Source organism: Magnolia sinica, chromosome 9 (genome assembly GCF_029962835.1).
Source record: "Magnolia sinica isolate HGM2019 chromosome 9, MsV1, whole genome shotgun sequence".
Taxonomy (NCBI): Eukaryota; Viridiplantae; Streptophyta; class Magnoliopsida; order Magnoliales; family Magnoliaceae; genus Magnolia; species Magnolia sinica.
In genome coordinates this window covers 17468381-17481698 of record NC_080581.1, presented here as the reverse complement: position 1 = coordinate 17481698, position 13318 = coordinate 17468381, and the positions used below count along the sequence as shown (strand labels likewise).

The window sequence follows — 13318 nt, the reverse complement described above, 5'->3', positions numbered from 1 at the left end:
TAGTAAGTCGCGGATTCTAGGAGTTTGAGTTGTAGTTTGATTTTGATTTCTTTCCCATTGCTTGGTACCCCTATTTAAAGGGTTGTGAACTCGTTTTTATGCATCAATTAATCAATTTCGAATTTCTTAGAATTTATTTCTATTTTCTACTTTCTTTCCCTGTGGATTCGAGAAGTCTCTGTGAGGAGTCTAGAGAAGCTCCGTGGATTCGGAGTAGTTATCTTCATCACGTCCATCCCTGCGTCAGAATTAAACCAGACAGATGTGGAACTCAAGAGTAAGATTTCAAGTCCTACACTTCCCACACCTGTGTACAAGATTTCTCTGAGGCTATTCATCAAGCAGATTGTCTGACCATATGCACCATGGCCTATCCAATCATCATGTGGCATCACATCAAATGTGGTCCACTGATGTAACGACCTTGGAATTTTTTTTGTGCTAATCTTTCCTTAAGTAGTTGTTTTGGGGTAATTAGCGCTTTACTCGATTGCTTGTGAAATCCGCATCAATCACTTTAAATTGTATCTGCATGGCTCAAAACGTGTAGATTAGTGAGCGCTACGTTACTCTGAAATCTGGGATCCATCGCTAAATCCAGTTGTTCTGGGAAATTTTTGGAAGATCTGGATCGGACCTGGACTGCGCGTCGAAAGTCCGATGGCGATGATCTTAGGTTGTTGCGGTCACCGAGTTGGGCTTGATCTTCACCTCGAAAATCAAGTCGATCCGATGTTCTGGGTCGATTTGCTTGAGTTCGGAGTGAAGAGTGTGAGAACGGTTGGAATTTATTAAGCTTTTATTGAAATCTGATGGTGCTTGCGCGACGATTTTAAGCATTCTGACCGTTGGATTCTGACCCAATTTCACCCTCTGATCAGGATGGTTGGCCCAGGCATATCCTAGTGCTTGTGGACCTGATCGAGTTTCCGTGACCGTTGAATTGAGTGTGGTCCGCCACGGCTGATCTGAAGAGCCGGTCGGTATAAAATCTCAGCTTGACCTAGATCCATGGTCAATGAGCTTAAGTCCGACCTTTCGTGGTTATAGGCCCACCAGAAGTGCTTCATTGGATCGAGAAAGGCGTGCTTTGGTTATAACCTAAGTATACCTTGACCCTGGGGTTATTTCCATCATTTTAAGGCCTATATATAGTCCTTAAACCCTAGCTCTCATTTCCATACGAATTTTCTCTAACCCTAGCTTGGAAAGAGAGTGGAAAAGAGAGAGTAAGTGAGAGAGATAAGTTGGTGAATCATCTTGATTCTTCCTTGTTCTTCTTCATCTTCGAACCTTCCCTTTGAATCGTTCTTCTAACGATTCTGAGTTCCTTTGGGGTAAGTTAACCTAACCCTAACCTGTGTTAGAGCTTAGATTAGACTTGGTGTTGTTGTATCTCATTTCTATCCTTATTTTAGGGTATTCTAGCGCCGTTGACGAAGACAACTCGTCTAAATCAGCTCGGCGGTTCCTTCTTCGCTTAAGGTGCGGACTTTAAGTGTATAGGTTATGATTTTCAAGGCTTTCAATCCCAGTTAGTGATTTATTCTTGCTATGGGTGAGATTTCACATGCCAAATGTTGTGTTTACATTGCTTTCCTGATATGCATGTGCTATATTGAGATATGTGTATTCTAAGTGTATTTATAAAGTACCGTATATGTATAAAATACGCACTTGTGTTTGCCATGATTATTTGTCATGTATGTATGCTAGATGCATGTATGACAACTCCTTGATAAAAGGAATTGTCTAAGTGCATGTATTTCAACATGCGTCATGTATGTTGTTCCATGTATGCTAAGTGTTTGTAGAAATGCATGAATGATCTAAGTGTAACTTATTACACTTGTTGCGGGCGTTGAGAAGTGATTCTCAATACTCCTATGGATGCGCATGTTTTCCTTTATGCAGTTACATTCCAAGTTATTTAAATTCAAGCATCTCCTATGCTTACATTTATGTTAAGTTGATATTCTTCAGATGTGTATGTACCATGATTTGAGCTATTGATCCATTACTGCTTTACATTCCATATGAATATCTGTAGTTGTGTACGGTGTTTGGGACTATGCCTTAGTCCAGGAAATCGGTAATTGACCCTATGAGTCGTGGTTGAGATTGCTTTCGCCACGTAAGACGTATTAGATGAACCCGAGTCGTATTAGAGTTGTCGGCAGTGGTTTGGCCACGCGGAGTGTTTGCGCACTCTATGTCGCTCAATTCGACGTGCGCTCGTGCTAGTCGAGTTCGTCAAGTAACCCGATTGTCCGATGTATGTTAACCATGTATGGACGCTACTACTTGAATCTAGGGTACCGAACTTACCAGGAAAATCCTAATAACCATGGTACCTGATCCGCTAAGACTCATGAGCCGGACATGGTGGTATGGGACACCGTGGTCGAGCTATCGGCCTACGCTGGGGTGACGAGCCTCCCCGTAGTGACCAGTGAGCAACTTAACTCGTGAGCCGATTATGGTGGTATGGGACACTATATTCGTGCTGTCGGCCTACATTGATTGGTGACGAGCCCTTTGTAGTGACCTCGAGCATACCTGGATACCACAAGGAGGTGACGAGCCGATCTGTGGTAGTAAGGGCATGAAAGACGTGCATTGATTGGTGACGAGCCCTTTGCTACGACCTCAACTATATGATCGTATGAGATATCTAGGATTGACGACCCTAGTATGGATCACTGTTTGGATGGTGATATGAGGAAGGTATCTTAGCTTCCCAATCCTGTTATGTGAAATGGACTAATAACAACTTGGTAATCATATCCATGCACCGCATTTGCATGTGCTTTGTAGATGTGGCGCACTTTGAGGCGATGTCATGCGTAACGTAAGATGAAGACGCTGAGGGTGTACGCATGAGGGCACGCATCATATTGCATTCATACTTGCATTAACAAGAGTACTTAGGATTTAATTACTTATCCTGCTTTATCATTACTGTTTGATTGAACTGATAACATGTTAACTAGTGCCTTATTGTTCCACTGAGTTGATCACTCACTCCCACGTTTCTGGGGCGGTGTTACACACCTACCAGACTCTGTCTTAGGCCCTGATGTTGCAGATGTGGATGCGACGTCTAAGGCAGAGCGGGAGCCGGATGACGACGAGGCTGCCTTCTCTTATATGCAGTTTTGAGACGGGTTCTAGCGAGCCTCTGTCTGATTATGGGATTTCTTTTGGGACTGAAATGATGTAACTTGATACTTAAATTTTGATAAATAACACTTTTACACGATCTGGTTGTATATGTAATTCAAGGATTTACACTTGTACACATTTTACTATGAGTCTTCCGCTTGCTTTATTCACTTGTCCCTGAATCATATCTGTGTTTTGGCTTAATTTATTCCATGTTTTATGCACTAATACAGTCAACATACATTCATTATTAAATATGTTGCATAAGTGATGTTTTGGAACTCGGGAGCTGAGTTATGCTCGACCCCCGAATTTCAGGGCGTTACAACTGATCAAGTATTTATAGCTATCCATTTTCTTCATAAACATGGCACACCTAATGACCACACCCACCTGTTGATGAACAGCTGAAATCTTGCCCAGACATGCCCAAACACAGTTCAGAACCCAAAATACTCAAACCAGACTAGATGCCTAGCAAGGCTAGGTATAGATAGGTAAGCAAGTGATTTGACAGGTTTGTTGCAATGAATGAATATGAACCATCTTGGTAGCATTGATCAGTTCCTTTCTATATTTCAGGTTAGTTGAAGTAATCATTTGATAAAGCTTAAGGTTCAAGAATCGTAACTTGTTAACGACATCTTCGTTAGAAAGGTAATATGGAGATTATATAAAAAGAGACATCATCATAAATTGCAGGTTGTTGTTTACACCGATAAGCCTGCCAATAACTTGTTGAGCACCTATTGCAGCAAAATGAAGCACAAGTATTACATGGTCTTTGTGGGGAGGAAACCCGGAATATATACGACATGGGAGGATTGCAATGCTCAGGTTCATGGATACAGTAGTTGCAAACACAAGTCCTTCACGACATTAGGAGATGTGATGAACACGTGGAATCAGTTTCAGGTTGGTTATTAAGTCTCAAATAGAATTCATACGTATGTAAGTAAATTTCATACTTTAGGAATTGAGTTTTACAAGTTTCTTATTACTGGGATGAACATAATTTCTTTTTTGTGTACTTTATAATTTAGGCAACAGTCTTCGATCGTGCTGCAGGAATGCCAAATACAGTTGAAAGAGGCTCTGCATCTCATCGTATGAAGGACAGTGGGACTTGTGCAGGTGTTATTGCTGATCGAATCGTAATCGACAGCATGTCTGGCGAGGAAGATGGTAGGCCTGAGAGGGTGGCTGTTGCTGGGGATAGGAACGAACCGTGCATCCATCCGGTGCTTCATTTGCTGCTTGGAATGCTGATTTTCTATGAGGCATTGAGATTGATCTTTTGGTTGTAGTTTTATATGAGAGTGGTTGTAGTTCTATGCGAGAGTCAGCATGATGGACTTTTTTTTCCTTTTTTCTTTATATAAATATATCGTTGGTCTAGATGATGTTAACAGTGTGGCATTTTATTTTTGTAAGACTTTCGGATTAGGAGGATAATCAGATCACATATTCTTTTGATGATGTATGTATGTATTATATTATTAGCATTTCAGATCAGGTGGATAATCCGATGCCCTTTGTGGACCCACATTTGCTGAACACTTTCAAAGAAATTTAAAATGGCTGGTGCATCAAGTGGGGCCCACGGTAATTTTTTCTGCTGTTTCACGGCACCATTTGCAGTGGAGCCCGTTTTCATTGTCCTCCTATGCCGTGTAGGAGATCTTCAGGATATGCGTCATTTTTTATACTTGGATGTACCGTTAATCCAAGTTGGGGACGATGGATGGACAGTCATGATTATTCTGCTGTTTACGTGAGTTGTAGGACTGAAGGACAATTTATAAGTTTTTGATGACATCAATACCGTTAATGACGTCATTAATCCATGTTTTACAATGGATGAACGGTCATGATTATTCAATCATAACATGATACACGGCTAGGATTATTCACAACAACCACATTGGGCCCCGCCTGGGATAGAATGTATGAGAGTTTACAAATTGCCACAGTATTACACAAACTACTAATATTTACATGCATATATGATGTGTGGCCCTTATACATCATTTCCAAACATTGATCTGTACAAGAAACTGTATACATGCTAGGACAATACCTCCTATTCAAACATTGGGCTGAGGCATGTTTGTGATGGATGTATTCTGAAAATTACCCAATGTATATGTGAACAATACCTGAATACAATACTGTACACCGCAAACGTGAATCCAAACACGCCCTTATGGTATTATAATAGGCTTGAAATGGACTATTCTAACACCAAGAATAAGAAGGATGGATGTGAAGAAAGGAGGGTCTAGATATCACTCCCTTAATTTTATTTATGAGATATGATCACACACCAGGCTTTGATCATAGCCATTTCTTTCATGCCAACATGCCACATATGTAGAATTTGTCATCCTTAAGAAAGGTGGGCCGCACTAGCTATGATGATCAGTTGGTAGGAAAATCAGGTTAATCAACTTATTAGATAAGTCACACAAGCAGGTTAATCAACTTATTAGATAAGTCACACAAGCAACTGTCTAATGATTTTGACTGGGTCCCTCTTGGAGGTGGATCCTCATGATTTTCATATCAGGTGATCATCTTGGTGTAGCCCACCTTTTCAAAGGTGGGATATTCTACAACTGCGACACGTTGGCAAGGAAGAAATGGATGAATTGAAAGTTTACATATATGGCTTCGTAGCGATAATTTGTCTATAACATATAGGTGCACATGTAATCCTTGCAAACTATATATATATATTTTAGTGTTCTTTGCCTTTATTTCTGAGGACAACTGCGTTATCTTTCAACCATCCTTTAATTATTAACTTATAAAGGGGAGAGCATTTCAATGCCCTCATCACCGTCTGAAGCTCCGTACCACTGATGGCCTTTCATGAGTTTCATCTTCTGGCAGTTTGACAGCTGAGTAGGCACCTGCCCCGCAGAGTGCGCCAAGAACAGGGGCTGTGAAGTACACCCAAATGGCCTTGTAGTTGTTTGCAGCTATGGCTGGCCCCAGAGTCCTTACTGGGTTCATGGAAGCTCCAGTGCTTTCCCTACGCATCACAACATGAAGAGAAGCCATGAGATGACGGTTTTAATATTAGAATGATGAGATTATTCTTCTAGAGGTTTTGCTAGAATGCATCCCTATATTACAGTAGGATATGTTCGGACTTTAGAGGTTGGAATTTGATTTTTTGTCACTGACTCAAACCATTTTTGTTATAGGGCTCTCCTTCATGGATATGGCAAAAATAAAAATAAAAAGAAAAATAAAAAATCTATGTTGAGTATTTCAATCCTTTAATTAATCATACTAAGTTATGTTGGTTATTCATCTTCAAAGCTTAAAATATACATTATCAAAGCGTCAAGTGATCTGACTCAGGAGGTTTTATTTATATTAGCATCTACCTTGCAAAGCGAGACCCATCATATAAATGGTATGGACCTTGTAAATGACCCACATTCAAAGAATAAGTGTCCAACATGCAAAGTGAGACCTATCATATAAATGGTTTTTATCATTATAAGATAACTCATATTCAAAGGATAAGTAAGACCTGTCATGTAAATGGTCTAGATTATTATAAGATGAGGCATATTCAAAGGATACGTGTCCACCATGCAAAGTGAGACAAATGGTCTAAATCTTGTAAATGACCCATATTCAAAGTATGGATATGTCTTCGCCATGCAAAGTGAAACCCATCATATGATCATTGTAAGATAACCCATATTCAAGGAATTAGTATCCACCATGCAATGTGAGATCCATCATGTAAATGGTCTGGATCATTGTAAGACAATCGGACAAGGCATATTTAAAGGATAAGTGTCCACCATACAAAGTGAGACAAATTGTCCGGATCTTGTAAATGACTCATATAAGTGTCCATACAAAGTGAAACCCAGAATACAAGAGGTACCTACGAGATAAAAAGAAAACTCACCACTTACTGGTGACAGAGGATGGAGGAAGGTGGTCCTTTTGGGAATGTTCAGCCACTGATGGGCATCATGGAGGAGATTGGGTAGGAATTTGGGGAAAGTGAATGAACAGGCTCTTATCTATCCACCATGCAAAGTGAGACAAATGGTCTGAATCATTTAAAGGATAAGTGTCTACCATGCAAGGTGAGACAAATGGTTTGGATTTTATAAATGACCAATATTGAAAGAATAACAAAGTTAGACCCATCATATAAATGGTCTGGATAATTGTAAAATAACTCATATTCTTTAGGATAAGTATCCACCCTGCAAAGTGAGATAAATGGTCTGGATCTTGTAAATGACTCATATTCAAATGATCAGTGTCCACCATGCAAAGTGAAACCCACCATACAAATGGTCTAAATCATTGTAAGATATAACCCATATTCAAAGGATAAGTCTCTTCCATGCAAGGTGAGACAAATGGTTTGGATCTTGTAAATGACTCATATTCAAAGGATAAGTGTACACCATGCAAAGTTAGACCTGTCATATATATGGTCTATAAAATAACCCATATTCTAAGGATAAGTATATATCCACCATGCAAAGTCAGACAAATGATCTTAGATCTTGTAAATGACTCATATTTAAATGATAAGTGTCCACCATGCAAAGCGAAACCCACAATATCTAAATGGCCAAAATCATTGTAAGATAACCCATATTCTAAGGATAAGCAACCGCCACAAAAAGTAAGACCCATCATATAAATAGTCTGCATTATCGTAGATAATGCATACTTAAAGGATAAGTGTTCACCATGCAAAATGAGAACTGTCACATAAATGATCCAGATCATTGTAAAATGGCTCATATTCAAAGGATAAAGACCCCATGTATATGATATTGCAAGACATGTGATGTATTCTAGTAAACTCAGGATTGACTCTGTTTCAACACTGAAATCAAGGGATGTTTATATGGGTTAGATGGGTGTGTTAAAAAAATAATAATAACTCTTTTAAATATGATTAATTAGTTAACAAGAAGTGTAGGCCCCACGGTGACCTGTTAATATATCCAATTCAGGTATCATGTGAGCCCCTCATACTCTCCTTGGAGCCCAAAAGTGATGTGGATCCAAAAATCAAGTGGGCCACATCAAGTAAAACCATGCCTTAAACCTCCAAAATTGCATGGTGTGGCCTATGTTTAGAGTGGCCTAGTTTTAATTAGATGTCATCTTCTGAACAGATTGGATGGCATAGACAGTGGCCCCATACAATTAATGGAAGGTTTTTAATGGTGGGCATCCACATCCCAACTGTTACCTAGGTCTTGTCCACTCAGATTTTTGGGCCGGCGTGACTTTTGGGGCACCATGGAGAAGATAAGGTGGTAGAAATGATGGACGGATTGGATGCCCATTCACACATCATTGTGGGACCCATACATCACATTCTTCGTTAAGCTGTCTGTTTTATTTCTTTCTTTCTTTTTTTCTTTTTTAATTTTTACACATGAAATGTACTTCTTGGTGAAACGGTCGTAGGGCGTGAGGACCACCACTAGGAACCCATAAATTGTGTGGACCACCAACCGTCATAGCAAGTGTATCTCTGTAACTTGCCGTTTGAAGATCTCCAATTGGATGGCTAGGACTATTCCAGAGGGGAGAAAAAAATAAAGTGATAGAGAGAAAGAAATGGTTAGATACAGTTGTCTTTTTTCCCTCCAGCATGTCACATGTGTAGAACATCCAATCCATGATAAAAGGGGTCCCGCACCAATCACCACCTGAAATGAAAATCGGATCGATCCACGCATTGGGTGGGACACACCAGCATGCTGAGTCATCCACTTTCAGCCCATTGATTTTGACAATCCCTCTCGACAAGTGGATCGGCCTGATTTCGTATCAGGTGATCATCATATGTGGCCCACCGTTTTGCACGGATCCAATATTCTCCCTATATATGATGTTTAAGCGGGAAAAAATGTAAACGGATTGGCTACTCCCCCTGCCACCGACCCGGTGGCTTATGGTCGGTGCTCTGTGGGCCCCACGATGATGTATGTGTTCATCCATTTTTACATATCATTTTAGGGCTTGACCCCAAAAATTAGAAGGATATAAATCTCAGGTGGACCACACTACAGGAAAACAATAGTGATTAGATATCCACCATTAAAATCCTCCTAAGGCACATTGTACTGTTTATTTGACATCTAGTCTATTTATTAGGTCATACCGAACCAGATGAAGACATCCAGTCTATTTATTAGGTCATATAGAACCAGATGAAGGGAAAAAAAACAAATATCAGCTTGATCCAAAACTTTTATAGCCCCAAAAAGTTTTTAATGGTTGATATTCATTCAACACTATTTCCTATAATGTGGTCCACTTGAAATTGGGATATACCTCATTTTTGGTCCCGTACCATAAAATGATATAGAAAAATAAATGAACAGCATGGATGAAACACATACATCATGGTAAGACCCACAGAGCACCTACCATCAGCCATTGGGGGGGGGGGGCAGGGGAACAGCCAATCCGTTTCCGGGAAAAATTGGCTCTCTTTCTCGGAAAGACATTCACATCCTTCAACTCTTATCTGCTTTAGGATTTTCTGAAAAACGGGGGTACGCCTTAGTGGGATTTCACCACATATGGATGAACCCTTGACCGGATGTTGAAACTCCTGAGAGTCTGCCACCGGAGCAAAAGTAAGGATCCGAGAATCTTGCTTTTAGGTAGCAAACATGTATAATATCTAGATGGACCATGATATAGGACCTGCCATGGACGATCCATACCCTAAGTTCTCATTTATTGGACAATCACAGCCCATGGATTGGATGATGTCTTAGCAGAAAATGGACAGTCAAAAGACCACTATTCGACCTTTTATGACCATCTATTTTCTTTCCTCAAAAGTCCTTAATAGAATGATCAGGACCATCAAATCAGTCTGTTTTTGAGGTAGACCCCATTCAATGTGGACCCTACCTGTTGATAGGTTTGGATTTGTTACATGTTAGCCACGTGTAAGAAAATGCAAGCCCAAACGATCCTATGAGTTCATACACAGCGATTTAAGTGTAATTTCTAATTTCGCCAAGGGTAAAAAGGGAAATTCAATTCCTTACCCGGCGATGAGGTTGTTGAGCATTACAGTACCCCCCACTGCAATCCCTGCCAGCTCACCTAACTGCATGGACGTAGACATACCAGCATGAACACGTATAATTACCAAAAATCCCTTATCTTTATATCAATTACAATAATGCCACCCAAACATCCAACACGTGAAGAGACCGGCTCCTCTGCAATGTTTTAGAACAATCCAACTCTCGAAGCGGTGATGAGCCCACCATGATGTGAGCACGAAATCTAATCCGTTCATCATGCGAAAACCCGCATGTTCTACTTAGGGATAAAATTCTGGCCAATTACAAAATCAGATGGACCATTGCATATAAAATCATGCCTAAAACCTTTAAAACAAGTAGTGTTGCCCACCTGAGTTTGTTAATGGATTCTTTTTTATCTGTACATATACCCTGATGCTTGTGATTGGATTGGATGGAATATAAATAAGACGTCGGGCGCCACACTAGGCGTTCTACAACGAAAAAAGGTTACTGCATCTCTTGGCCCTCGCTTCCCACACGTGGAAACTTGTCGCATGTGTGCAAATACAAGCTGTTCATTAGGCAGGGCCATCATGTAAAGAGGCCTTCTGTGAAAAAAAAAAATCAGGTCGATATGATCACCAGGTGGGCTGACCTTTGGTCAACATCTGAACCGTCCATTTCTTTCATACACGTGTGGACCACCTAATGAACGATTCAGCCTGAATTTTCATACAACAGACTTACATAAGGAGGAATTTCAGGCCATCAGCTTGGATCTCGCACGCGGGTGTCATGTTGCCACGTGCGAGAGTCTACTATATAGTTAGAATTACAAAAGGCACACACTCACAGCTCTTGTGTCAGTGGCAACTGCAGTGACCACAAACATGAGATTGAAGGTGACGATGAACTCCAAAGCAAAGGCCTGGCCGTAGCTTCCTGTGGGGACAGTCACCCCTCCCCCCATGAACGGATGAAATATCCCCTTGAGTGCAAATGCAGCACAGATGGAAGCCACCACCTGTGCACCAATGTACACGGGCACCTGCAAAGTGGGGCCCACATGTTATTCTAGAACCTTCTAGAAGAACCCATATGAGAGAGAGACAGGTATAGTAGTTGGTTGTACCTGTTTCCATGGGAAGTGCCTGAGAGCTGCAAAGGCAATGGTCACTGATGGGTTGAGGTGGGCCCCAGAGATGTGGCCAACTGAGAGTATGACTATCATCACAGCTATGCCAGTGGAGGCAGCTAACCCAAGAAGCGTAACTGACCCTTGTGTCTTCTGATTCACAATGCCTGTTGCTGCCCCTGCAAAGATGAGTATCAGTGTGCCAATGAATTCTGCACCCACCTGATTTCACCATCACCCAACAACACAGAGACATGGGTCAGTTTTCACTTCAGAAAATTCATGACAACATGCTACATGTGTGAGAGACTCTGCCCATTCTTCAGGTGGGGCACACAATAAATATGCCCTAGTACAAAATTTTGGATGGTCAATTATCAGGTGGGCCACATCTGTACATTATTCCATCTTCTTTCCATATACTTGTGGCCAACTTGATGATCAGACAGACCTGAAATTTGGGATGAGGAATGTTCACCACCGGCCCGACCTGATCAATGGCCAGGAATCCGGAGAGTCTCGCCCATGTTAGAGGATCTGATGAACCCAGTGGTGGGGGACTGCGGAAGCGCCGAATCGTTTGATGTCATCGAAATGTTAAGTTTTGATGACACCCAATACACTTCGATGTCATCCAAGGTTAAGTTTCGATGACACTCAGTAATTCAAGATTAAAGCATACATATAATGACAACTCTACAACATGAGTAGAAGATCTAAACCATTCATTTGTCATGGCCCCAAGAGGAAGTTGAATCAGTGGTGGGAGAATTCGGTATACCAATAGATTCACATGGCCCACTGATTTGAAATCACATAACATGTTTATATTAAGAAAAGCTATAAACAATTCTATGGTGCGAATGAAGGATCTAAGCCATCGATCAGATCATTCGGAAATGGAAATTTATTAGAGATAGACACTTAGAAAAATCAACCCAAATGCAAATAGTGTTTAGAAACTTGTTTTAGATCGCTGAGTTCTACAACGGGCCACCCATGTTATAGAACTCTTTTGCACTCACCTTTCTTGCAAGTGAGATCTGAGAGGGCGGCAATGCGCAGGCGGTGCCGAGGCTTCCTTCTTCCATTGCCCATGCATCACTAAAACACTTGCAGCTTTTGAGAAGGGACCTTCTACCATTTACACTCCTCTCTGCCTTGAAACCACCAAAGAGTGGGGCCCCAGGAGTACCTGGGGTCACAGGAGTGGATGGTGCTGATGGAACATCCTCAGTGTCCACCATCACTTCAATTGGGATGAAGAGAGTGAGGAAGAACCCAAAAAACAAGGTTGGGATTTTCTATTACTTGGGACTCTTCTCCTCTGTTTTTTTGGTTTGGAGGGAGATCTCTTTATATATACTTGTAATGTGTGAGGAGGTGAGTGTTTGACTTGAGGGGTAGAATACTAATTGCGTTTCTGGCCTATTCTTAGATAGTGCTGACTCTTCTACAGCAGACATAGCATTAGTGTAAGTCAATCTAGACCACCCAAATCTTGGGCCTTATTCTAGATGGAACATAGGCCAAAACTCGTTGGATTACCTTAACTATGTGTTATTGTCTGTTGATTTTCAACCATGGATATGATGGAAACCAAATGGAAAGTTTGGATTACCGGATCAGTGTAATTTCTGAACATGATCCATAGATGATTGAGACCCACGATTTGGACGGTTTGGATCGATGCACGGTTTATATATAGTGTACGGTGAAAAGTTGGGAAATGCACATGTAGTTCAGCCCCCTTGACTGGAAAGTACCAGAATGGAAAGAGAATAGTAGTGGTGAGGATTGAAATTATGTGTATGTGGAAAAAGGTGGAGGAGGAGGATTGAAGAGGGGGTGGAAGTGCTTGGTGGGGCTTTGTTTTTGGAAGCTTTTACATTTGGGAGTTTGAAATGGGGTTGTTTTTAGATTCAGACATGCTTTCCTGGGTTGGCCACACTCA

At 41.0% G+C, this 13318-nt stretch overlaps 1 protein-coding gene across 1 annotated transcript; it reads right to left on the bottom strand.

The window, feature by feature from the left end:
* Positions 1–5903: 5903 nt before the first annotated feature.
* On the bottom strand, positions 5904–12698 carry LOC131256991 (aquaporin NIP6-1-like). The gene is made up of 5 exons (XM_058258131.1): positions 12390–12698; positions 11362–11586; positions 11083–11277; positions 10245–10306; positions 5904–6202 (listed from the first exon to the last, which is right to left on the bottom strand). The coding sequence occupies exons 1-5, from the start codon at positions 12609–12611 to the stop codon at positions 6004–6006; spliced, it is 903 nt and encodes a 300-aa protein (XP_058114114.1). The 5' UTR covers positions 12612–12698; the 3' UTR covers positions 5904–6003.
* Positions 12699–13318: the final 620 nt, after the last annotated feature.

Bases quoted from the DNA above. Each gene is read 5' to 3' on its own strand.
- LOC131256991 (XM_058258131.1), bottom strand. From the start codon at position 12,611: ATGGTGGACACTGAGGATGTTCCATCAGCACCATCCACTCCTGTGACC. The intron at 11,278-11,361 runs GTACAACCAACT...CCCACTTTGCAG, and splicing joins GGCACTTCCCATGGAAACAG to GTGCCCGTGTACATTGGTGC. The intron at 10,307-11,082 runs GTGAGTGTGTGC...ACGTCCATGCAG, and splicing joins TTGCCACTGACACAAGAGCT to TTAGGTGAGCTGGCAGGGAT.